Below are 24,122 nucleotides of genomic sequence, written 5' to 3'. Positions count from 1 at the left end.
AAGTAGTGACTGTCAAACGTTTCAGTATTCTTCAGTTCTTTAAGGCATTTCAGATGTGATTTTGTAAGAGGAAGATTTTTGCATATGGTTATTGTTTGAAGGCTGGGAAAATCCCCCGAGGTTAAACTATTAAAGAGGTTATAAGAGTTTGAGCTCAGTAAAATGAGATTTTGTTTAGTGAAGTACTGAGTAAGTTCTTTTCAGTGTTATTCATATACTTAACAATGATTAGATGTTCAAAGTATTCATATACTTAACAATGATTAGATGTTCAAAGTTTTTCAGTTATAACCAGGTTTATCACATTGGCAGGTTTTTGAATCTACAGTTGGCAGTAATGAAGAAGCTCAGATCCTGGTGCTACGTGAGATGCATGAAGTTTGGGATCACCACCAGCAGATGATGGTTATGCTATGTGATAAGTTCCTTCGCACCCAGATTGTCTCGTGTGCTTCTGTAGCAAATTGGATATTCAGCAAGGAAATGATGCCAGAGTTTGCAAAGTAAGTGAAAGTAAGTGATACAGATATATACAGTAGGAGTCTGTCTTATGATATTTCCTACCTACAACGTTAGTGTTTTGAAACCCGTTAACTATAATACTTAGGTGAGCAACAATGATCTGCAACTATGATCAGTGCAGATACAGTCAGAAATTATTTTAAATAATGTTTTGTCAGGTTTTTTACCAAATGCATTCATAATTTGTTAATGCTCATTCTAAGCAAGTGAAGTGAGCTCTCATTTGTTTGGTAGAGCTTGGTCAAGAATTGTACATAGGTTTAATAATGATTTTCTTTAAACTGAATTAAGAATATTTTTTCTTTGTTAGTTTTTTATGAAGTGCATTGGCATTTTAAATATGTTGTAAGCATGTTATAAAGTTTTCTTTTTTTTTAGGTAGATTGGTAAAGAACTGTAGACTAAAGAATTATATTATTTAATTGGGCTAAAATAGCCACTGCTCCCACATACTAGACATATTTTAGTGGTTGAGGTACGGGACTTGACCACTCCCTCCTTCCCTCACATTATCATACTCACCACTACATTCCCACCTTCCTTCATTCTCTTCCACATTCTTTCCAACACTTCATTACACCCTGCTTGGGAGTTCAAGAGTGGTTTTTGCAAAAGCAGAGGCTTTGCTATAACTTCTTTACATGTAGGGCAGCTGTTTTTTTTTTTTACCAACAATCCTTGTTCAAGAAGAGTCGAAGAGAAAATTCTGGTGTCAATCTCCTTCCTTGTCAACATAAAAATTTGGTTAAGGCTTTTAACTTCCTTGAAGTATTTCACCACCCATTGTACTTAAGTAGAATGTTCACTTCCTGTTATCAAGAATGTCTGATGTGATACATATTAGACATCAAAGTTAGGATATAAAATCATTGGAATTTGTTGCACTGCTCAGTTTATTTTTTGTCACACTGTATTAAGCCAAAATTCTTTTTTTTTGGGGGGGGGGAGGAATAATCTGCTATATTACAGAGGAATTTATCTCCATTTTCAGATAAATTTTCCTAGGAAATCATCTTACTTTTCAAATGCAAATCATTATTTTATGTTGCTTAGACAAATTTAAATGTGGCTGGTGATGTTATAGAGAGAATATGTCATGAAAATGGCATCTAACATTTATCTTGAGGTAGGTTTGAGAGGTTTCATTTCTCAGAATAAAAAATGTCTTAATTTGTGTCATGTTATTTCACAAATAATTTTTTTTTAGGAATTACATATGGGAAATTATTCACGCTACCATTCGAAAGATGAACAAACATGTTGGACGATTACAACGGGAGGTTAGTGAGGCACGTGAGCATCGAACTGGGAATGATTCCGACGATTCATCTTCAGAAGATGAAGAACAGCGTCCACGACCTAGTGAAGAAGAAATAGAAAGAATGGAAGAAAAGCTTGAAGCTGCTCAGGCTGATCAAAAGAATCTCTTCCTTATCATATTTCAAGTAAGCTTTTCTTTTATTGAATATTAGGTACAATGTGCACGTGTGTGTGCACAGATGTGCACATGCGTGTGTGTGTGTGTGCATGCTCATTTTATGTATGGTATTCCTGGATAATATCTAGTCAGGTACAATACTGTACTTAATTTCCAAATGTTCTTCTGTTCCTTAAAAACTAGGACCAGTTTTTTTTTTCCAGGCAGTAAGGGGTGCCTTGTACAGTGGACCCCCGGATTAAGAGGTCTTTGGAATAAGTAATATTTGGAATAAGTGACTTTTTGCGTCAAAATATTGGCTCGGTGAACGTCACTGAACGCGGTATAAGTCATTCGTGTCGGGGCCTGAGCAGCCCCAACACTCCATGTACAGCCAGTGAGGACGATCCCATGTGTTCATCCAATACATTTTGCATTATTCCATTCTTTTTAGTCCTTGTAACTGCTAAATAAGCCACCATGAGCCCAAAGAAAGCTGCTAGTGCCAGCCAGCCCTTTGGTAAAGGGCTGAGAGGGGAGAATGTGCCTTTTTCAGTGATTCTGCAATATGTACAGTGGACCCTTAGTTATCAGCCGTAATCCATTCCAGAAGCTCGACCTGAAACCAAAATGGCCGAAAACTGAAATAATATTTCCCATAAGAATTAATGTAAATACACCTACCATCCGACTTACGACCTGCTCAACTTACGACCACTCGACTTACGACCGTGTTTTTTATGCCAAATTTCTGGGAAATAAACAACTATTTGTGTTGTACACAGTGTTTATCCTAAACCTTACAGTATAAAATACAGTGCTAACAGCATAAAAAGTAAAGTAAAACATGAAATACCAAAATAAAACAATAAAATAAAGTCATTACAAAAATGTTTTGTTGATATTCAGTAGTAAAGTTCGACTTATGACCATTTCGACTTACGACTGGTTTCTCGGAACCGAACTCAGTCGTAAGTCGGATGGTAGGTGTACAATTAATCCATTCCAGACAAAAATATTCACCAAAAACAAATAATTTTTTTAACAATTAAATCAGTATGCTTACTACTGGAATGCTTACTACACTTCCTGCATGCCTGCTACACTTCCTGCATGCCTGCTACACTTCCTGCATGCCTGCTACACTTCCTGCATGCCTGCAACACTTCCTGCATGCCTGCTACACTTCCTGCATGCCTGCTACACTTCCTGCATGCCTGCTATACACTTCCTGCATGCCTACTACATTCCCTGCATGCCTGCTACACTCCCTGCATACCTGCTACACTCCCTGCATGCCTGTTACACTCACTGCATGCCTGCTACACTCCCTGCATGCCTGTTACACTCACTGCATGTCTGCTACACTTCCTGCATGCCTACTACACTCCGTGCATACCTGCTACACTCCCTGCATGCCTGTTACACTCATTGCATGCCTGCTACACTCCCTGCATACCTGTTATACTTCCTGTATGTCTGCTACACTCCCTGCATGCCTGCTACACTTCCTGCATGCCTGTTACACTTCCTGCATGTCTGCTACACTCCCTGCATGCCTGCTACACTTCCTGCATGCCTGCTACACTCCCTGCATGCCTGCTACACTCCCTGCATGCCTGCTACACTTCCTGCATGCCTACTACACTCCCTGCATGCCTACTACACTCCCTGCATGCCTGCTACACTCCCTGTATGCCTTCTACACTCCCTGCATGCCTGCTACACTTCCTGCATGCCTGCTACACTCCCTGCATGCCTTCTACACTCTCTGCATGCCTGCTACACTTCACGCTTAAATTCCATGGCGTTTCTCACTTTCTTTACCACAGAAACTATACTGGGAATTTCCTTTTTTAGCCATGGTTACTTATTTCGCAGTTGCACTGCGAAAAACCCACAAATAATGGAAAACAAGCGAAATGTTTTGATGTATCTGCACTGAAAGACAGCCAAACTGACGCACAAGCGGCCCCAGCCGGTGGACGGATGCGTCCGAAACGGCCGATCACCAGGAGCCGAAAAACCAGCCAATCACCGAGTTGGCTGATGACAGGAACGGCCGATAACCGAGGGTCCACTGTACAGTTCTAAAGCAGCAGGAGTCTATAATGGCTATAGTGCCAGCCAGCAATAAAGTGTAGCATTAACAGTGTAGCAAGTAAGTTAAGCGATTAATCGATAGAAAAAGGACAGCACGAAACTGACTCCTCCATTGTTGTTGGAGGTATATAGGGCTACAAACTAACGCCGCCACATCTACTGCTGCCTTCACCACCACTTTGTAAGGCTTATCTTTCAGTGGCCCTTATACACCCAACAACAAACAACACACCACCATTCGTGACATTCTTGATGCCATATTTTATTCATTCTAGAGTATATATCATGTTTCTGTGTTATTAATATTGTTTGTCATATTAGATGAATTGTGCTAGGTAAATAAGCCGTAGAGCTGATATTAGTGTCATATTGAAAGCCTATCTTGTCCTGTCTCCCAACACAATTCCTAACATACGCCAAAAACAGACCTCTCTGGAACACTTTTTGAGCGACGGGTCCAGTGACTCTCAAGCTGGTCCTAGTGGCATTAAAAAAACAAAGGAGGGAAGTAACCCAGGATAAGGAGTTGGTACCTGAAGTCTTTATGGAAGGGGATTTCCCTTCCAAACAATTGTAAACTCCTCCATCCTCTCCCCTCCTCCCATCTTCCATACATCACCATGTCTTCAATAAAGGTAAGTGTGATGTTATTATTGTTTTATTCTTCATGTATCATTGTTTTCTATGTAGGTAAATGTATATTTCATGTAGAAAACATTTTTTTTAATACTTTTGGGTGTCTGAAATGGATTAATTAGATTTCCATTATTTCTTATAGGGAAAATTAATTCGGAATATGTCAGATTTGTGGATAAGTCACTCTTTCTGGAACAGATTAATTATGTAATCCGGGGATCCACTGTACTTGAGTACAGCCTCTCCTCATATAGCAATGTACTCGTTTACTGACCACTCAGACTTACAACCAGTATGCAAACCTAAATAATGTACTATATTAGAGCAGATTTCCTCTATTCTGTTCATCACTGTGTACTGTACACTACTGTATAAGCATTTAAAAATAGACCAGAAATGTTATAACTGATGCAAAGGTGACATTGAAAGATATCTAAAGATGGTTGACACAGACCCACTGCCAGTATAGTATGCTCCTCGCTTAATGACCAATTCACTTACTGACCTACTCTTAGGAACGGAACCCCATCGTTAAGTGAGGAAAAGCTGTATGTATAACATAGCCTTGCATCCATACGTTAAATTCTTGAAATTAATGAATTTTATAAATTCGCATTGTGTAATGTGAATAACATATGGGAATACAGGAAGAATTACTAGATTGTGTTCATTACATCTTGGAAAAAGAAACAATTTTTTTAAATGATTTTTGTCAAAAATAATGAAAGTTGACACTTTATATTGTTGTTGATGTTGCTTGTTAACCCTTAAACTGTCCAAAAGTAGATCTACGTTCACGTGCATAGCGCTCCTACATTTTTTTTATATGTAAATATCTACATTCGGAGAGCTACGCACGTGAACATAGATCTACGTTTGGACAGTTTAAGGGTTAATTTAGAAATGTGTGGAGAGTAAGTTCATGTTAAGCTACAAGTTCATGTTTGATGTAGGGAGAGCTTAGACACTTAAAAACAAATGCAAAACGTAACAGCAACTTTTTTTTTTTTTTTCAACGCACCGGTTGTATCCCACCAAGGCAGGATGGCCCAAAAAGAAAAACAAAAGTTTCTCTTTTTAAATTTAGTAATTTATACGGGAGAAGGGGTTACTAGCCCCTTGTTCCCGGCATTTTAATCGCCTCTTACAACACGCATAGCTTACGGAGGAAGAATTCTGTTCCACTTCCCCATAGAGATAAGAGGAAATAAACAAGAACTAGAAAGAAAATAGAAGAAAACCCAGAGGGGTGTGTATATATATGTTTGTACATGTGTGTAGTGTGACCTAAGTGTAAGTAGAAGTAGCAAGACGTACCTGAAATCTTACATGTTTATGAGACAGAAAAAAGGACACCAGCAATCCTACCATCATGTAAAACAATTACAGGCTTTCGTTTTACAATCACTTGGCAGGACGGTAGTACCTCCCTGGGCGGTTGCTGTCTACCAACCTACTACCTAGGGTAACAGCAACTATTGGCACAATTTAATAAGGAAATGTGACTCATACCAATATTGGTATGGTATATGTTGTACAGGACCACATCAAGCCTTTACACACACACATCGCACATCAACAAGTCACAGTAACCATTGGTACGATTGGGCTTATTTTTACCAATACTGACAGGTAATAGTGGTGGTGGTAGCTGATACTGCTTCTACATGTTTTGTGCAGGTATTGTACAGGGCTAGATAAACTATTTTCACCAGTGTTCCCTGGTGCCTGACCAGCACATGAAACTCCTGGATATTGTAGGAGCTTAAGAACAGAGGGGCACTGCAATAGGCCTACTGGCCAATGCTAGTCAGGTCCTTCTCAAGCCCAGCCCATCTCGCTCATATATTTGTCCAACCTATTTTTAAAGTTAGCGTTAAGCTTGGGTAGCTTTAAATATAGGTTGGACAAATATACGAGTTCTCCGTGGGGAAGCAGAACAGAATTCTTCCACTATAAACCGTGCATGTCGTAAGAGGTGACTAAAATGCCGGGAGCAAGGGGTTAGTAACCCCTTCTTCTGTATATATTATTAAATTTAAAAAGAGAAACCTTTGTTTTTCTTTTTGGGCCACCCTGCCTCGGTGGGATATGGCCAGTTTGTTGAAAGAAGAAGAAAGAGCTCTAGTAGACTTGAGTATGACCTGCCTAATTTAGGCCAGTTTGCCAATAGCAGTGCTCCTCTAATGTTCTTAAGAGATTAGAATGTTAAAACTTAACACAACAGCATTGTAGTAGGCCTACTGGCCCATGCTAGGCAAGTTGTTCTCAAATCAAACCTATCTCACTCATAGTTGTTTAATCTAATTTTAAAGTCACCTAAGTTATTAGCTTTAAAGTTAAGTTAGGTATATATACAGTGGACCCCCGCATAACGATTACCTCCGAATGCAACCAATTATGTAAGTGTATTTATGTAAGTGCGTTTGTACGTGTATGTTTGGGGGTCTGAAATGGACTAATCTACTTCACAATATTTCTTATGGGAACAAATTCGGTCAGTACTGGCACCTGAACATACTTCTGGAGTGAAAAAATATCGTTAACCGGGGGTCCACTGTATATATATGGTCCAGTAAGCAGTGGCATCTCTTATTTCTTACGAAATGGGAAAAAAAAGTTTTTTTAGAGGAGTCAGGAACATAAGTATTTTCCCATATGCTCTTTAGTTTCCATATCGTGATATTACATATAGCGCTAATTTCAGAAATGTGACCCATGCAGTATGTAAGAGTCTGTTCTATATACAGCCTCTCCTTGCTAACGACAGAGTTCCGTTCCTAAGACCACGTCGGTAAACAAATTCGTCGCTAAGTGAGGAGCATGCAATAATGGTAGTGGGTTTGGTCCATCAGTACCAATCTGTCCCAGTAGGATTGAAGACCCTTGAGCTCTGAGGAAATGCTCTACCGGCTTCCTCAACTCCTGTCCAGCTTCTGAGGACCCAGTGTTGATTCATATTCTGTTTAAAAATATTATGCTAGTGTATTGATGGTTTTTATTATTTTTATTATCACACTGGCCGATTCCCACCAAGGCAGGGTGGCCCGAAAAAGAAAAACTTTCACCATCATTCACTCCATCACTGTCTTGCCAGAAGGGTGCTTTACACTACAGATGGTTGTTCTAATTAAATAAATTTTTACCCCAAAAAGTGTATGGGGTGGTAGGGGATTAAAACTATTAAACAGCTTCTCTGAGAATTTTCAAGATTTTTCTTTATAGTAGATTTATTTGCTTCTCTAGGGCTATTTGTCCTCTGAATGCATAAAAGCAGTTTACTAATTTTATGCCAAAGTGATATTACAAACTTATTGAACATTGGATGTAGTTCTTTTGTACTTGTGCAATTCATAGATTAGGATTTAATCATTGTATTCCTTTCCTCAGTCACAAAAGAAAAAGAATGGTTGGATCTTAAGTGACTGGTGAAAGGAAATGGAAAAGAATAAAAGCTGATGAGTGTTAAGGAAGAAAGTTGAAAGTGAACATAGATAAGAGTAATGTGATAAGGGTATCAACTGAGTTAGGTAAAGAAAAATTGGATATCACATTAGAGGGAGTGAGTGTGGAAGAAGTGAATATGTTCAGATATTTGGGAGTAGACTTGTCAGCAGATGGGTTTATGAAGGACGAGGTTAGCCGTATAATTGATGAAAGGAAAAAAAGGTAGGTGGTGCACTAAGGTATCTATGGAGACAAAAACATTATCCATGGAGGTAAAGAAAGGAATGTATGAGTGTGTAGTGGTACCAGCACTCTTATAAGGGTGTGAAGCATAGGTTGTAAATGCTGCAGCAAGGAGGCTGGAGGCAGTGGAGATGTCGTGTCTAAGGGCACTGTGTGGTGTATATATTGTGCAGAAAATTCATAGTGTGCAAATTAAGAGGAGGTATGGAGTTAATAAAAGTGTTAGTCAGAAGGCTGAAGAGGGGCTGTTGAGATTCTTGGGTCATTTAACAGAGGATGGAGCAAAATAGGATGACTTGGAAGGTGTGTAAATTGTAGAGGGGAGAAGGGGTAGGGGTCATCCTAGGAAAGAATGGAGGGAGAGGTAAAAGAGTTTGTGTGCAAGGGGCTTAGACATACAGCAGGAATGTGGGGGTGAGTTACAGGAGTGAATGGAGAAGAATATAGTTTTGGGGATCTGATGAGCTGTTGGAGTATGAGCAGGGTAATACAGTGGACCCCTGCATAACGATCACCTCCGAATGTGACCAATTATGTAAGTGTATTTATGTAAGTGCGTTTGTACGTGTATGTTTGGGGGTCTGAAATGGACTAATCTACTTCACAATATTCCTTATGGGAACAAATTTGGTCAGTACTTGCACCTGAACATACTTCTGGATTGAAAAAATATCGTTAACCGGGGTTCCACTGTATTTTGTGAAGGGATTCAGGGAAACCCATTAGCCAGACTTGAGTCCTGGAGGTGGGAAGTACAATGCCTGCACTTTAAAGGAGGGGTTTGAAATATTGGCTGTTTGGAGTGACATCTAAACTGTCGTATCTGAGCACCTCTGCAAAGAGATGGGAGATGGCCGACGTTGAAAAAAAAAAAAAAAGTTTATTAGTGTTTGCTGACTTTTTTTTTTTTTTTACAGCGTTTTATTATGATCCTTTCGGAACATCTTGTACGTTTTGATACGGATGGCCGGGATTTCAATACACACTGGTACCGCTGGACCATTGGTAGACTCCACCAGATCTTCATGATGGTAAATATATTATACTTTTTGTTGACTCTTACCCAGGTTCCCTGGCACTAAAATCTTTTTTCTCATTATCAGTAATATGCTGATAGTTGGTAGACAATAACCACCCAGGGAGGTACTACTGTCATGCCAAACGAGTGTAAGATGGAAACATGTATTTTGTTTTACATGATGGTAGGAGTGCTGGTGTCTTTTTTCTGTCTTGTAAACATGCAAGGTTTCAGGTATGTCTTGCTACTTCTACTTACACTTTGGTCACACTAGACATGCATATACAAGCATATATATACACACACCCATATGGGTTTTCTTCTATTTTCTTACTAGTTCTTGTTTATTTCTGCTTATCTCTATGGGAAGGTGGAGCAGAATTCTTCCTCCATAAGCAATGCGTGTCGTAAGAGGTGACTAAAATGCTGTGAGCAAGGGGCTAGTAACTCTTTCTGTATATTTTACTGAATTTAAAAAGAGAAACTTGTTTTTCTTTTTAGGTCACCCTGCATCAGTGGGATATGGCCAGTTTGTTGAAAAAAAAAAAAGTAGTACTTCATACTTATAATAACCTTTTTAGTGGCCATTACGTAGAACTATGTCATGAGGCCAGGGTCACTCGTGTAGTTCTGTCATAAATTCAGCTCACTCAGATAATCTGTGAGTAGTAATTTTTGGCCTAGATACGAGATAATGGGTTTGTATGGTGAGTGTGCACAGTATAAAAAAAATCCTATCCCACATGGTGCATGATGGGAAAAGCAAAACTGACTGTGTATAGTTTAAAATAACTTTGAAGTGTTTACTTAGATGGTTTTTCTAGTTTTTTGGCTGTTCCTTGATATCTTTTGATAAAATGGAAGACATTCTACTGAAATAGAGATGATTTTAGTGGGTTTCAGGACCGGAAGTAGCTTGTACTTTTGCTCAAAATAGCCGATATACAGGCAGGCCCCACCTGTATTTCCCAGTTAGGTTCCCGACTACTTTTGTAAGGTGAAAATCACTGTAAAGTAAAGCACAGCCTTTTTTCACTTTCAAATATATATAAAAACCTGATAACATATTTACACTATTATATACAGTGGAACCTTGGTTTTAGAATTTAATTCGTTGTAGATGTTGATTTGACAACCAAAACTGGTGGGAAAAAATGTACTAACTACTACATACTAGAACAATGTATAAAATTAGTCATCACAGAGAAACAGTAAAGTGAATACTAAATAAAAGTTTAACTGAAATACTGTACAGTAAATGAAAATTTAACTGCCAATTTGTTTTCATAACATTATTGTTCTTAAAAAACTCGTGGATTTTCAGAATGATAAACAAGTAAGGGCTTCAATTTCAAATCCCCACTTGAATTACCACACAATAACAGAGTGAGCTTGTCTTTCATTTGGCTTGTGTCCTGGCATTGACGTTTCATTTCAGTTATTCATGTCCTCTTGGACATTTTCTTCCGGAAGAGGCCTGTCTTGTCACAATTAACCCCTTAACTGTCCAAACATAGATTTACATTTTCACTGCTAGAATTCCAAACATAGATCGACATTTTATTGTTCCTACCTCCAAATTTGGCACGAAATGGCCTGAGATACCTGGTCAGTATAGAATGGGTTTTAACACTTGTGTGTGTGCGGTGTGGGACCACTTAGTACCTTGTGGGAGCACCAGTTCAATTGATCGCCAGCTAGAGCAAACAGCGTGGCAAACACCAGGGATTCATTGGTGCCATGTCATATTTAACACTTCCCTTTTTGGAGAAAAGTATTTTGACCCCAAGTTTAGTGGCTTTGAGATGAATGTGGCCACAAGTGGTTGAGGAAATATCAAAACCTCGATAATAGGCCATGTACAACATTTGTGCCACATGCTTTCAATTTTGATACCGCTGGTAGTGTCATCTGGCCAGAATGTCCTATAACCTATGCCCTATGTGTAATACATGTTGAACAGGTCAGCTGGCTGATTGACCTTGGCTGTCTGTATTTGTCTGTATCTATGCCTGTGTCTCTCTCTGTCACTGTCTCTGTCTCACAGGTACATATAAGTACAGTTATCTCACACAGTGTAAATTACCCAAGATAACTGCATATTACTGGCAAGTAATATGCAGTTTCATATGTTGAGGAATCAAAAGTGGTGACTCAGCATTATTTGTAATACCTGTTGGTTCATGAGCGGCTCTCCCTGAGACAGAGACAAGCAGACAGAGACAGGAAGACAGACACACAGGCAGACAGAAAGACTGATAAGCAGAGACAAACAGAGACTGAGCTAGACAGAGATACATAGACGTGTTTGTGTTAACAGTGAGAACAAATAAAGCCAAGGTTCACTGGAGCAGTGCACAATTATCAATATTAGAGTGCTGTACCGTCAACAGTGGAGTGACACACGTTTTACACCGTGCTTCAAGGAGTTTCATATACTCCATGTCTAAAACATTGCTGGGACCTATAAATACTTTGTATATATTTCAATAGTATGTGACCAAGGCAGGTGAAAATGTTCACCTGTCAATGTGTTTGTAACTGGTTGATTACCATTTCAGTACTTAACCCGTAAACTGTCTACACGTAGATCTATGTGCACATGCGCAGCGCTCCTTCAGATTTGGTTCGATAGGCCTGAGTCGCCTAGACATGAAAGAATGGGTCTGCACACAGTGTGCCCGGTATGAAAAAAGTCAGGAACCACTCAGTGCCTTGTGGGAGCACCAGTTCAGTTGAGTGCCAGCTAGAGCAAATAGCATGGCAAAAACCAGGGATTCACTGTTGTCATGTCCTATTAACACTCCCATTTTAAGACGAAGGTAAAAATAGGTTAGATAAATGTGTGAGTGGGTGTAGGTGGGTGTGAGTTGGACCTGATTAGCTTGTGCTACTAGGTCAGATGCCATGCTCCTTCCTTCAGTGGATGTAACATGACTAGGTGGGTCAATTGGTCTAAGCCGGGGAGTGACAGTGACCTGCCTTGCATGGGCCAGTAGGCCTGCTGTGGTGTTCCTTCTTTCTTATGTTCTTATGTATTTGGCAGACTGGCCAGCTGGCTGGTTGGCTGGCTTTGGCTTTCTCTGTCTGTCTATATCTCTGCCTATTTGCCTTTATCTCTATCTATATCTCTGTCTATATATCTGTCTGTCTCTGTCTCTCACATGTACACAGAAGTACAGTTATTATACATCTTGTAAATTACTTAGGATAATCCAAAAATTCCAGGCAAAGTGCTATACAGTGTAGATAAATGACATAAATAAACATGACGCAAGTAATAGCAGTGTCACTTGCTCAGCAGTCAGGGAGCGGCACATAAACCACAGACCAACAGGTTTACTAGCTGCTCCCTGAGACAGAGACAAGCAGATGGAAAGATGCACACACAGACAAACAGACATGTTTATGTGCAGCAAAAACAAATGAAAAGTAAGTTCCTGTAGTGGGGAAAGTGAGAATCACCATGGAATTTAAGCATGAAGTGTATCAGGCATGCAGGGAGTGTAGCATTCATACAGGGAGTGTAGCAGGCATACAGAGTGTAGCAGGCTTGCAGGAAGTGTAGCAGGCATGCAGGGAGTGTAGCAGGCATACAGGAAGTGTAGCAGGCATACAGGGAGGGTAGCAGGCATGCAGGGAGGGTAGCAGGCATACAGGGAGTGTAGCAGGCATACAGAGTGTAGCAGGCTTGCAGGAAGTGTAGCAGGCATGCAGGGAGTGTGTTTAATGGGTTTGTTTGGTAGGTGCTGCAAGCGGGTGGTTAATGATATATCTTCGGAGGCTTCTTACTTTATTGTTAAGTCGTGGTGGCTTGTGTGTTTGGGCCCATGGCCCGGGCAGGGCCATCCCACGAGAGAGAGCTGGGAGGCCTTGTGTCTTGCTGCTAGGCCGCTGTGTGAGTGAGTGAGGCAAGGGCAGACAGGCTGGCGTGCCTACCGAGAGGCCTGTCTACAGAGGACAGCATCTGAGTGGCGCGAAATATGAACTAAGCTGGCAGACAGCATGGGCTGTCTGTGCAAACAGTACAGGCTGTCTACATACGCTCGGCCACCTACCGTGCGTCGTCCCGACGCGACAATACTAGTGGTAAAAGGAGCTCGGTCTCTCTCTCGTAAGAACAGGGCACAGAACACAAAATAAAAACATATACATATGAATATGGAAAAAAAACTTCCTACAAGGAGGGAAGAAAAAAATATGTGGGGTGTGCTAAACATCGTGGTCATAGGCAGTGAGCATCGAAGGGCATCACTGCACGCCTTCCTGCGTCTGGACAGATACTGCAACACGGGAGACATCGCTGCGGCTGAGCTGTGACGTAACAGGGTACGGTCTCCTCTGGAACGGTGAAGCAGTCATCGTAGGAGTCGCTGCAGGTTTTCACTCAACCTGGGGCACGACATGCTGGTGCCCTCGAGTGAGGCGTCGACAAAACTTGGCAACTGGGCAGGACTTCTGGCAAGCGACTCAGGAGGACACTTCTCGACTGGTACTGTCGCTGGGCTGTCACTGCCGGCGAGCGTGGAGCGAGTTGTGGAGCGAGTCGTGGCAGAGACGACTGGGCGAAACATCTGGGAGTCGTAACATCATGTGAGAGAGCTAGCAGTCAAAGTGACATCTTCTTTGTGCAGGCTGCTCACTGAAGCTTGTGACACGAGGCTGACACAGTGTGTCATTCTCTCGGCAGTTGGAGTTATAGCAGAGGTTAGTCTAAGCGTCCCCAGACTTGTTTCTCTACATATAACTGCACTCTGACGGTCTGGAGGTGAAGTGAAACAAATCTCGATGGGAATCGTAGCAGGTACTATTCTGCAGAACATCACGAGCGACGAGCATTAAAGCTTTCTGTACAAGAGGGCTCGGTCACTCGGGGCTGTCTTGACATCAGCTGTCAAACACACTGGTCACACGGGTGACTTAACACAGTGGTGCTACTCAGGTCTGGCTCAGACCTCACTGGACACACGGAAACTTTAAACACACCGCGGTACATGCGGTACACTAACATGTGAGAACACTGACTGAGAGGAATTAACACACGACATACATCTTCTCTTAATCTTCTCGACAATACTTTAATAATTACTGAACACTCGATGGTGACATCATGTGATGTCAGGCGTGATGACGTCAGCACACATCTCGAGGTGGCATCAGGCAGACATCGTGACGTCACGAAGTCGGGCAGCATCGTGGGTGACGCCGATGTGATGTGGGCAGCAGACCACAGCATGTGGCCTAGGACATCTGGTAACTCACGTGGCTGGTAGATCCAAGTGACATCGCCCACACCCAACGTGGCGTCGTGATCCATGTGGTGTCATGATCTACGTGGCATGCTGATCCACGTAGCTTCAAGTGGCCTCGGGCACTCGGATACACAGTTCTGGCAATGAATTCACACGAAAACAGCAGAAAACACAGCAGAGGGAGTGGGCAGTGGTGAGTGTATGGTAGACAGGTGAGCGTGAGTAGGGCGAGCATGGGCAAGGTGAGGAACGGCCACTTCCTCTTCTCCTCCCCCACCCACAAACATGTGGAGAAGCTCACACTGGATGCAGAAATCACCACAAAGCTCACCTCTGGCTTGCTGAAACAGCTGTGCTGAGCTGAACAACAACATCAGCAACATACAAGTGACGCTGAACACGTGACTTGAGAAACAGTGTGGGACGCTGTAGCGTGGGGTCACTTACAATTCTCGGAGAATTTCGGCAAATTTCGGCCTGGATCCTGCTTGTACCTGTGTCTGGATGCTCAAACGGGCAGGCACGACATCAGGATAACTCGTTGAGAGACGGATGCTTGTTGTATGGGATGATGAAGTGAAGATGACTTCATACCTCTTCCTTCCTCTCTCTGGGCAAACAACTGCTGCGACCACCGCTGCTATCAATGTTTAATGGGATTATTGGTAGGTGCTGCAAGCAGGTGGTTAATGATATATCTTCGGAGACTTCTTACTTTATTGTTAAGTCGTGGTGGGTACACAGGCTTGTGTGTTTGTGCCCATGGCCTGGGCAGGGCCATCCCATGAGAGAGAGCTGGGAGGCCTTGTGTGTTGCTGCTAGGCCGCTGTGTGAGTGAGCGAGGCAAGGGCAGACAGGCTGGCGTGCCTACCGAGAGGCCTGTCTACAGAGGGCAGCATCTGAGTGGCGCGAAATATGAACTAAGCTGGCAGACAGCATGGGCTGTCTGTGCAGACAGTACAGGCTGTCTACAAGTGTAGCAGGCATACAGGGAGGGTAGCAGGCATGCAGGGAGGGTAGCATTCATACAGGGAGTGTAGCAGGCATACAGTGAGTGTAACAGGCATGCATGAAGTGTAGCAGGCATACAGTGAGTGTAACAGGCATGCACGAAGTGTAGCAGGCATACAGGGAGTGTAGCAGGCATGCAGGAAGTGTAGCATTCATAAAGGGAGTATAGGAGGGATACAGTGAGTGTAGCAGGCATACAGGGAGTGTAGCAGGCATGCAGGAAGTGTAGCATTCATACAGGGAGTATAGGAGGCATACAGTGAGTGTAGCAGGCATACAGTGAGTGTAGCAGGCTTGCAGGAAGTGTTGCAGGCATGCAGGGAGTGTAGCAGGCATGTAGGAAGTGTAGCAGGCATACAGGGAGTGTAGCAGGCATACAGAGTGTAGCAGGCTTGCAGGAAGTGTAGCAGGCATGCAGGGAGTGTAGCAGGCATGCAGGAAGTGTAGCAGGCATACATGGAGGGTAGCAGGCATGCAGGGAGGGTAGCGTTCATACAGGGAGTGTAGCAGGCATACAGTGAGTGTAGCAGGCATGCACAAAGTGTAGCAGGCATACAGGGAGTGTAGCAGGCATGCAGGAAGTGTAGCATTCATACAGGGAGTGTAGCAGGCATACAGTGAGTGTAGCAGGCATGCATGAAGTGTAGCAGGCATACAGTGAGTGTAGCAGGCATGCACGAAGTGTAGCAGGCATGCACGAATTGTAGCAGGCATACAGTGAGTGTAGCAGGCATGCAGGAAGTGTAGCATTCATACAGGGAGTATAGGAGGGATACAGTGAGTGTAGCAGGCATACAGGGAGTGTAGCAGGTATGCAGGAAGTGTAGCATTCATACAGGGAGTATAGGAGGGATACAGTGAGTGTAGCAGGCATACAGGGAGTGTAGCAGGTATGCAGGAAGTGTAGCATACAGTGAGTGTAGCAGGCATACAGTGAGTGTAGCAGGCATACAGTGAGTGTAGCAGGCTTGCAGGAAGTGTAGCAGGCATGCAGGGAGTGTAGCAGGCATACAGGGAGTGTAGCAGGCATACAGAGTGTAGCAGGCTTGCAGGAAGTGTAGCAGGCATGCAGGGAGTGTAGCAGGCATGCAGTAAGTGTAGCAGGCATGCAGGAAGTGTAGCAGGCATACATGGAGGGTAGCAGGAAGGCAGGGAGTGTAGCAGGCATACAGGGAGTGTAGCAGGCATACAGATAGTGTAGCAGGCATACAGATAGTGTAGCAGGAATGCAGGGAGTGTAGCAGGCATACAGATAGTGTAGCAGGCATAAAGATAGTGTAGCAGGCATACAGGGAGTGTAGCTGGCATGCAGGAAGTGTAGCAGGCATACAGGGAGTGTAGCATTCATACAGGGAGTGTAGCAGGCATGCAGGAAGTGTAACAGGCATGCAGGAAGTGTAGCAGGCATACAGGGAGTGTAGCAGGTATGCAGGAAGTGTAGCAGGCATACAGGGAGTGTAGCAGGCATGCAGGAAGTGTAGCAGGCATGCAGGAAGTGTAGCAGGCATACAGGGAGTGTAGCAGGCATGCAGGGAGTGTATCAGGCATGTAGGAAGTGTAGCAGGCATACAGGGAGTGTAGCAGGCATACAGGGAGTGGAGCAGGCATGCAGGAAGTGTAGCAAGCATACAGGGAGTGTAGCAGGCATACAGGGAGTGTAGCAGGCATGCAGGGAGTGTAGCAGGCATGCAGGAAGTGTAGCGGGCATGCAGGGAGTGTAGCGGGCATGCAGGGAGTGTAGCGGGCATGCAAGGAGTGTAGCGGGCATGCAGGAAGTGTAGTGGGCATGCAGGAAGTGTAGCAGGCATACAGAGAGTGTAGCAGGCATGCAGGGAGTGTAGCAGGCACACAGGGAGTGTAGCAGGCATGCAGGAAGTGTAGCAGGCATACAGGGAGTGTAGCAGGCATGCAGGGAATGCAGCAGGCATGCAGGGAGTGCAGCAGGCATGCAGAAAGTGCAGCAGGCATGCAGGAAGTGTAGCAGGCATGCAGGAAGTGTAGCAGGCATGCAGGGAGTGCAGCAGGCATGCAGGGAGTGTAGCAGGCATGCAGGGAGTCTAGCAGGCAGGCGGGGAGTGTAGCAGGCCGACGGGAAGTGTAGCAGGCGGGGAGTGTAGCAGGCATGGAGGGAGTGTAGCAGGCATTCAGTGAGTGTAGCAGGCATGCAGGGAGTGTAGCAGGCAGCCACGGAGTGTAGCAGGGTGGCAGGGAGTGTAGCAGGCAGGCAGGCAGGTTGTGTAGCAGGAAGGCAGGGAGTGTAGCAGGGTGACAGGGGGTGTAGCAGGCAGGCATGGGGTGTAACAGGGTGGCAGGGAGTGTAGCAGGTGGCAGGGAGTGTAGCAGGCCGGCAGGGACTGTAGCAGTGTGGCAGGGAGTGTAGCAGGCAGGGAGTGTACAGGGTTGCAGAGAGAGTAGCAGGTAGGCAGGGAGTGTAACAGGCAGGCAGGGAGTGTAGCAGGCATGCAGGGAGTGTAGCAGGCATGCAGGGAGTGTAGTAGACATGCAGGAAGTGTAGCAGGCATGCAGGGAGTGTAGTAGACATGCAGGAAGTGTAGCAGGCATTCCAGAAACCAGCATTAGTCTTCAATAAAGGTGTGTAATACTGATTTAATTGTTAAAAAAAATTGTTAAAAAAAATTGTGAATATTTTTGTCTGGAACGGATTAATTGTATTTACATTAATTCTTATGGGAAATATTATTTCGGTTTTTGGCCATTTCAGTTTTAGGCCGTGCTTCTGGAATGGATTTCAGCCGATAACTGAGGGTCCACTGTAGATGAAATTAGTTCTGATATACATTATTTAGGTATGCATACTGGTTAGAGCCTGTCACAAGTCCGAGTCATCAGTAAATGAGTACGTCGCTGAGTGATTAGAGGCTTGATTCGGAAGGCTAGCAGTGAAAATGTAGATCTACGTTTGGACAGTTATGGGGTTAAACACTTGTTGGGGGACAAACCCTTCAGCCTCCATGTACTCTTGGAATTCAGTAACATACTTTTCAACAGCCACTTTTTGAGCACTGGGAGTTTCCCCATGCCTAGCAACACTATGTATGAATGCCACTTTTTTCCTTAAAATTATCAAACCAACCCCTACTAGCCTTGAAGGAGGGATCGAGTTTCAGCACTTCTTTGTTTTTTTCAAGTCATCATGCAACTGCATTGTTTTTTCACAAATAATGACCTCTGAAACACACTCACCCTGTAACTGATTTTTGTTTGTCCAAATCAACAAGAGTTTTTCAATCTGCTCAGAAATTTATGGCCTTCGTTTTGATATCACTTTTGCACCTTTTGCAATGTCAGCTGCTGTAATTTTTCTCTTTGGCCCAATATCGTTCTGTTAGTAGACACTGATTTACCAAAACGTTTTGCTATATCAACCATGCAGAGCCGATCTTCATACTTTCTAACAGCTTCATTTTTTTTTAAACTCAACAGTGCTTTTTACAACTTTTCTTTTTGCTTTCACCTCTTTATCCTTCTTTGGACTCATAATGGCTCATCTCACAAAAAAAAATTGCACCAAAACTGCAAAATAACAAAAAAAGTTCACAAGATGCACAACAAAAGCTCAAGAGATGTTTATAGCATGCAGGTTAGTGGCTATACTGACTCATACCCCACACTCCCAACCCATTGTCCAGTGTGCATTCCATGAGCATTTGACCTGAGCTGCTTTGCCCCATTCCATAAACAGTGGACCCCCGCATACCGGACGCATCGCATACCGTACAATCCGCATACCGGACGCTTTGATTGCAAAAATTTTGCCTCGCATACCGCCCAAAAACCCGCTCACCGCCCTTCGTCCGAGACGCGTCCAATGTGCGGCCTGAGCCACGCTCACATGTTCCACCGGTGGCATTGTTTACCAGCCAGCCTCCGCGGTAACATCCAAGCATACAATCGGAACATTTCGTATTATTACAGTGTTTTTGGTGATTTTTTTTCTGGAAAATAAGTGACCATGGGCCCCAAGAAAGCTTCTAGTGCCAACCCTACAGCAATAAGGGTGAGAATTACTATGGAGATGAAGAAAAAGGTCATTGATAAGTATGAAAGTGGAGTGCGTGTCTCCGAGCTGGCCAGGTTGTATAATAAACCCCAATCAACCATCGCTACTATTGGTGGTACAGCTGCTGCTGCTGCTGCTGTATCACCGTCAGCTGCTGCTGCACTGTCAGCTGCTGCTGCACTGTCAGCTGCTGCTGCTGTACCACCGTCAGCTGCTGCTGCTGCTGTAGTACCGTCTGCTGCTGCTGTAGCATCATTGCTGCTGCTGTAGCATCGTCTGCTGCTGCTGTAGCATCGTCTGCTGCTACTGTAGCATCGTCTGTTGCTGCTGTAGCATCGTCTGTTGCTGCTGTACCACCGTCAGCTGCTGCTGCTGCTGTAGCATCGTCTGCTGCTGCTGTAGCATCGTCTGCTGCTGCTGTAGCATTATCTGTTGCTGCTGTAGCATCGTCTGTTGCTGCTGTACCACCGTCAGCTGCTGCTGCTGCTGTAGCATCGTCTGCTGCTGCTGCTGCTGTAGCATCGTCTGCTGCTGCTGCTGCTGTAGCATCGTCTGCTGCTGCTGTAACATCGTCAGTTGCTGCTGTAGCATCGTCTGCTGCTGCTGTAGCATCGTCTGTTGCTGCTGTAGCATCGTCTGTTGCTGCTGTACCACCGTCAGCTGCTGCTGCTGCTGTAGCATCTTCTGCTGCTGCTGTAGCATCATCTGCTGCTGCTGTAACATCGTCAGTTGCTGCTGTAGCATCGTCTGCTGCTGCTGTAGCATCGTCTGTTGCTGCTGTAGCATCGTCTGTTGCTGCTGTACCACCGTCAGCTGCTGCTGCTGCTGTACCACCGTTGTTGGTGTGGCTTATTGAGAATACCAAGAAACAATTAACCCCAGAGGATTTGCCACCCAGGATAACCCAAAAAAGTCAGTGTCATCGAAGACTAACTTATTTCCATTGGGGTCCTTAATCTTGTCTCCCAGGATGCAACCCACACCAGTCGACTAACACCCAGGTGAACAGGGAAAATGCCTGGAACTAGTGCTCATATTGGTGAATTTAGAGCCAGCAAAGGTTGGTTTGAGAGATTTAAGAATCGTAGTGGCATACACAGTGTGATAAGGCCTGTTCTGGAAGAAAATACCAAACAGGACCTACAGTACTCAGGAGGAAAAGGCACTCCCAGGACATAGTGTCTCATCAGTCATTGCTGCATCTTCAATAAAGGTAAGTGTCATTTATTCTTCATTTAGTAGAGTAGTACATGCACAATATATATTGTGCATGTACTACTCTACTATTGTGCATGTATCCTTCTCTTTGTGTGTAGGAAAATGTATATTTCATGTGGTAAAATTTTTTTTTTTCATACTTTTGGGTATCTTGCACGGATTAATTTGATTTCCATTATTTCTTATGGGGAAAATTCATTCGCATACTGAACATTTCGCATAACAGCCAGCCCTCTTGCACGGATTAAGGTCGCTATGCGGGGGTCCACTGTATGTGAAAACCTGTCCATTGACAACCAAGAGAATGCACAAAAACCAAGACATTGTTTCTCAAGCACCTCATTCGAAAACTGATTTATTCGACAAGTAATGCTATTGACAACCGAGATTTGACTGTAATAAGGGAGCAGTAGAGCTAGGCATAAAAAATTAATATACTGTACAGTAGTCCCCCATATCCATGGGGGACTGCTGTACTGTGGATACCCAAAACCAAGGATAGTAGTGAACCCTATGTATAAATTGTTTTCCCTTTACATACACACATACCTATGATAAAATATAATTGATAAATTATGTACAATAAGTCGAGAATTAGCATTTTTTCATGATGGGAAGCACTTAATGGCTTCTCGTAAGTTTAAAGAACTGCCAGCATAACTGCTCTTGCACTTTGGTGTCATTATTAACCCTTTCGGTGTCAGTCCTGTTGTATTATGGCTTTGAAGCCAGGATCAGTCCCATTGTAATTTGCCATGAGCTCAGGTCACTCAGTTAAGCTATGAGTGGTAAATTTGGGCCTAGATGTGAGAGAATGGGTCTGTGTGCACCATATTAAATCCTGCAGCATGCAGTGCATAATGAGAAAAAAACTGTGACCGTGTTTTTGGTTTAAAACAACAACTTTAAGGTGTACTTTCGTGTGGTTTTTATGGTTGTATTCTTGGTTTCTTCGTCTCACTTGATAGAATATATTACAGAAATAAAGATGATTTTGATTGGTTTCAGGACTGAAAGTAGCTTGAAATTGAGGTCAGTGTAGCAGAAATGTTCGATTTTTGCCAATATTCCAGATTACACAGATGACATCACTTGTCCAGTATGCATTTAACTGGCCAGTCTAATGTGTATTGAGGAATGCATCGACATTATTTATACAATTAGTACAATAATGCGGTAGTATGCATAACAGTAAATCTTAGCAAGTTTAGAGATGTGACTTAGAAACAGAGGAAATGTTTTTTTTAGTGCCAGGAATGTCTACTTTGTTTATTCTGGACCCTGTTTTTAAATTGGCAGTTTTTTAATTTTATGTGAAATTGGTTGAATTGCCAATTTCTGATCACTATTGGGTAGTTGAAATAGGTAAATGGGCATTTGTTTTGTACTCAGTTGATAGAGTAGAAGGAATACGTACTAGTGAAATATCTAAAAATGTAAGGTAAGATAAATTGTAGTACTGTAATTCATACTTAAGAGAATATTACATAGAACTTATTTGGCAAATATGGAGTTGTCTGTAACATAACCAAATTTTTTTTCATGTTCTTCACTTCACATACCTCAAATTTCTGTTAGCCACAGATTTTCAGTAATATATCTCTTTCCCTTTGAGAGAGTTTGCTGTATTTCTTAAATTCTTTAAATTGTTTTTTTATATAAATATGGTAAGGGCTGTAACATTACTTCATTCCAAGACTTCATGTTATTTTAATTCAATTTTGTCATTTGATCATTAAAATTTAGAATGTGTTAGTAACAAATGCTCATGTATTGTCTTTCTACTAGCACAACACACAAGTGGAGCGTTACAGTCAGACGCTGAGCACCTTGCTCTTTACTCAAGATCTTGATCCTCATATTCTTGATGCCTTCAATCAATTTGTTGCTCTTCGTTCATAAATACATATTCAAATTATTTGCTTGGATAATGTCTCTTATGGCTGTGTGTGTATTCACAGGTGAACTTTCATCCATTTATTTAATGTGCAGAAACTTGGAAAGTTTCCTTTTCTATAAAATATTGCAATAATATATACAAGGTGTTAGCATATTTCTTTGCTAAGGTATTTTTGACAGTAAATAATAACATTCATATTGTGTCTATTTTACATTTTTTCTATTGAATTTGGCTATGCATTTTCAGTTAAATAATTATCTGGTTTGATTTAGTCCAGATAATTTTTAGGAGAACATTGCTAAGGAAATTTATATAAACAAGGATTAGTGTTTTGGAATGTATTGGAGTAAATTTTCATAAGGTTCAAGGAGATTATACAAAACTAACCCCTTGAATATACTGAGACTGAGTTTGATTTATGTAATCAGTTTGCTTGTAAAATCTGATGCTGGTTATTAATCTATTAGTGTGACAATATAATGGGTTATCATTTTATGTACTATGAATATCAGTGATATGATAATTAACCTTCAGTATCTACCTTGAACACCATGTTTTAACTTCATGTATTGTCAGAGGTACTGTACATACCTCTTTTCACAAGTATGTAAGCTCAGTGGCTTCTATCAGAGTTAATATGTGCAGTTTTTACCAGCCATGATGGCATACAGGGTGGAAAATTATTTTTATTATTTCTTTGGCTTCTGTACTGTAATGGCTATTCAGAATAGTTTAAAGTGCATTATATAAGCATGGATTGCTCCTGTCGGAGTAGCATTGGTGATGTTAGCATTAAGGATGAACTTCCTTAGAGATTTTATACCAGTAAAGACAATGGACATGCATACATAATTAATTAAAGCCCAGGAAAAGAGCTTGGAAGTCTTTATAACTAAATTTTATACATTATATTGGTTTTCATTCTGATACTTATCCTAATATATCACTGCATGAAAACATGTAATATTTAATGTGTGTGTGTGTATATATATATATATATATATATATATATATATATATATATATATATATATATATATATATATATATATATATATATATATATATATATATATATATATATATATATATATATATATATATATATATATATATATATATATATATATATATATATATATATATATATATATATATATATATATATATATATATATATATATATATATATATATATATATATATATATATATATATATATATATATATATATATATATATATATATATATATATATATATATATATATATATATATATATATATATATATATATATATATATATATATATTTATATATATATATATATATAT

At 41.9% G+C, this 24,122-nt stretch overlaps 1 protein-coding gene across 3 annotated transcripts in view; it reads left to right on the top strand.

Annotated features, from left to right (window-relative positions):
• Cbp80 (Nuclear cap-binding protein subunit 1) overlaps nucleotides 1-23,697 on the top strand; it is a 352,041-nt gene extending 328,344 nt beyond the window's left edge. For 2 of the 3 annotated variants that reach the window (XM_070090600.1, XM_070090590.1), the window contains 4 exons: nucleotides 313-503; nucleotides 1,730-1,967; nucleotides 9,286-9,399; nucleotides 22,677-23,697. In XM_070090600.1, coding sequence (XP_069946701.1) covers nucleotides 313-503; nucleotides 1,730-1,967; nucleotides 9,286-9,399; nucleotides 22,677-22,790 — 657 coding nt within the window. In that variant the 3' untranslated portion in view covers nucleotides 22,791-23,697. Of the gene's footprint in view, nucleotides 1-312; nucleotides 514-1,729; nucleotides 1,968-9,285; nucleotides 9,400-22,676 lie in introns of those variants that run through there. The other variant, XM_070090603.1, reaches the window with a different exon arrangement.
• Nucleotides 23,698-24,122: the final 425 nt, after the last annotated feature.

This window comes from Cherax quadricarinatus, chromosome 3 (assembly GCF_038502225.1).
Source record: "Cherax quadricarinatus isolate ZL_2023a chromosome 3, ASM3850222v1, whole genome shotgun sequence".
NCBI lineage: Eukaryota > Metazoa > Arthropoda > Malacostraca > Decapoda > Parastacidae > Cherax > Cherax quadricarinatus.
Note: the sequence above shows the minus strand (reverse complement) of the source record. Positions and strands in the feature narration are given on the sequence as shown.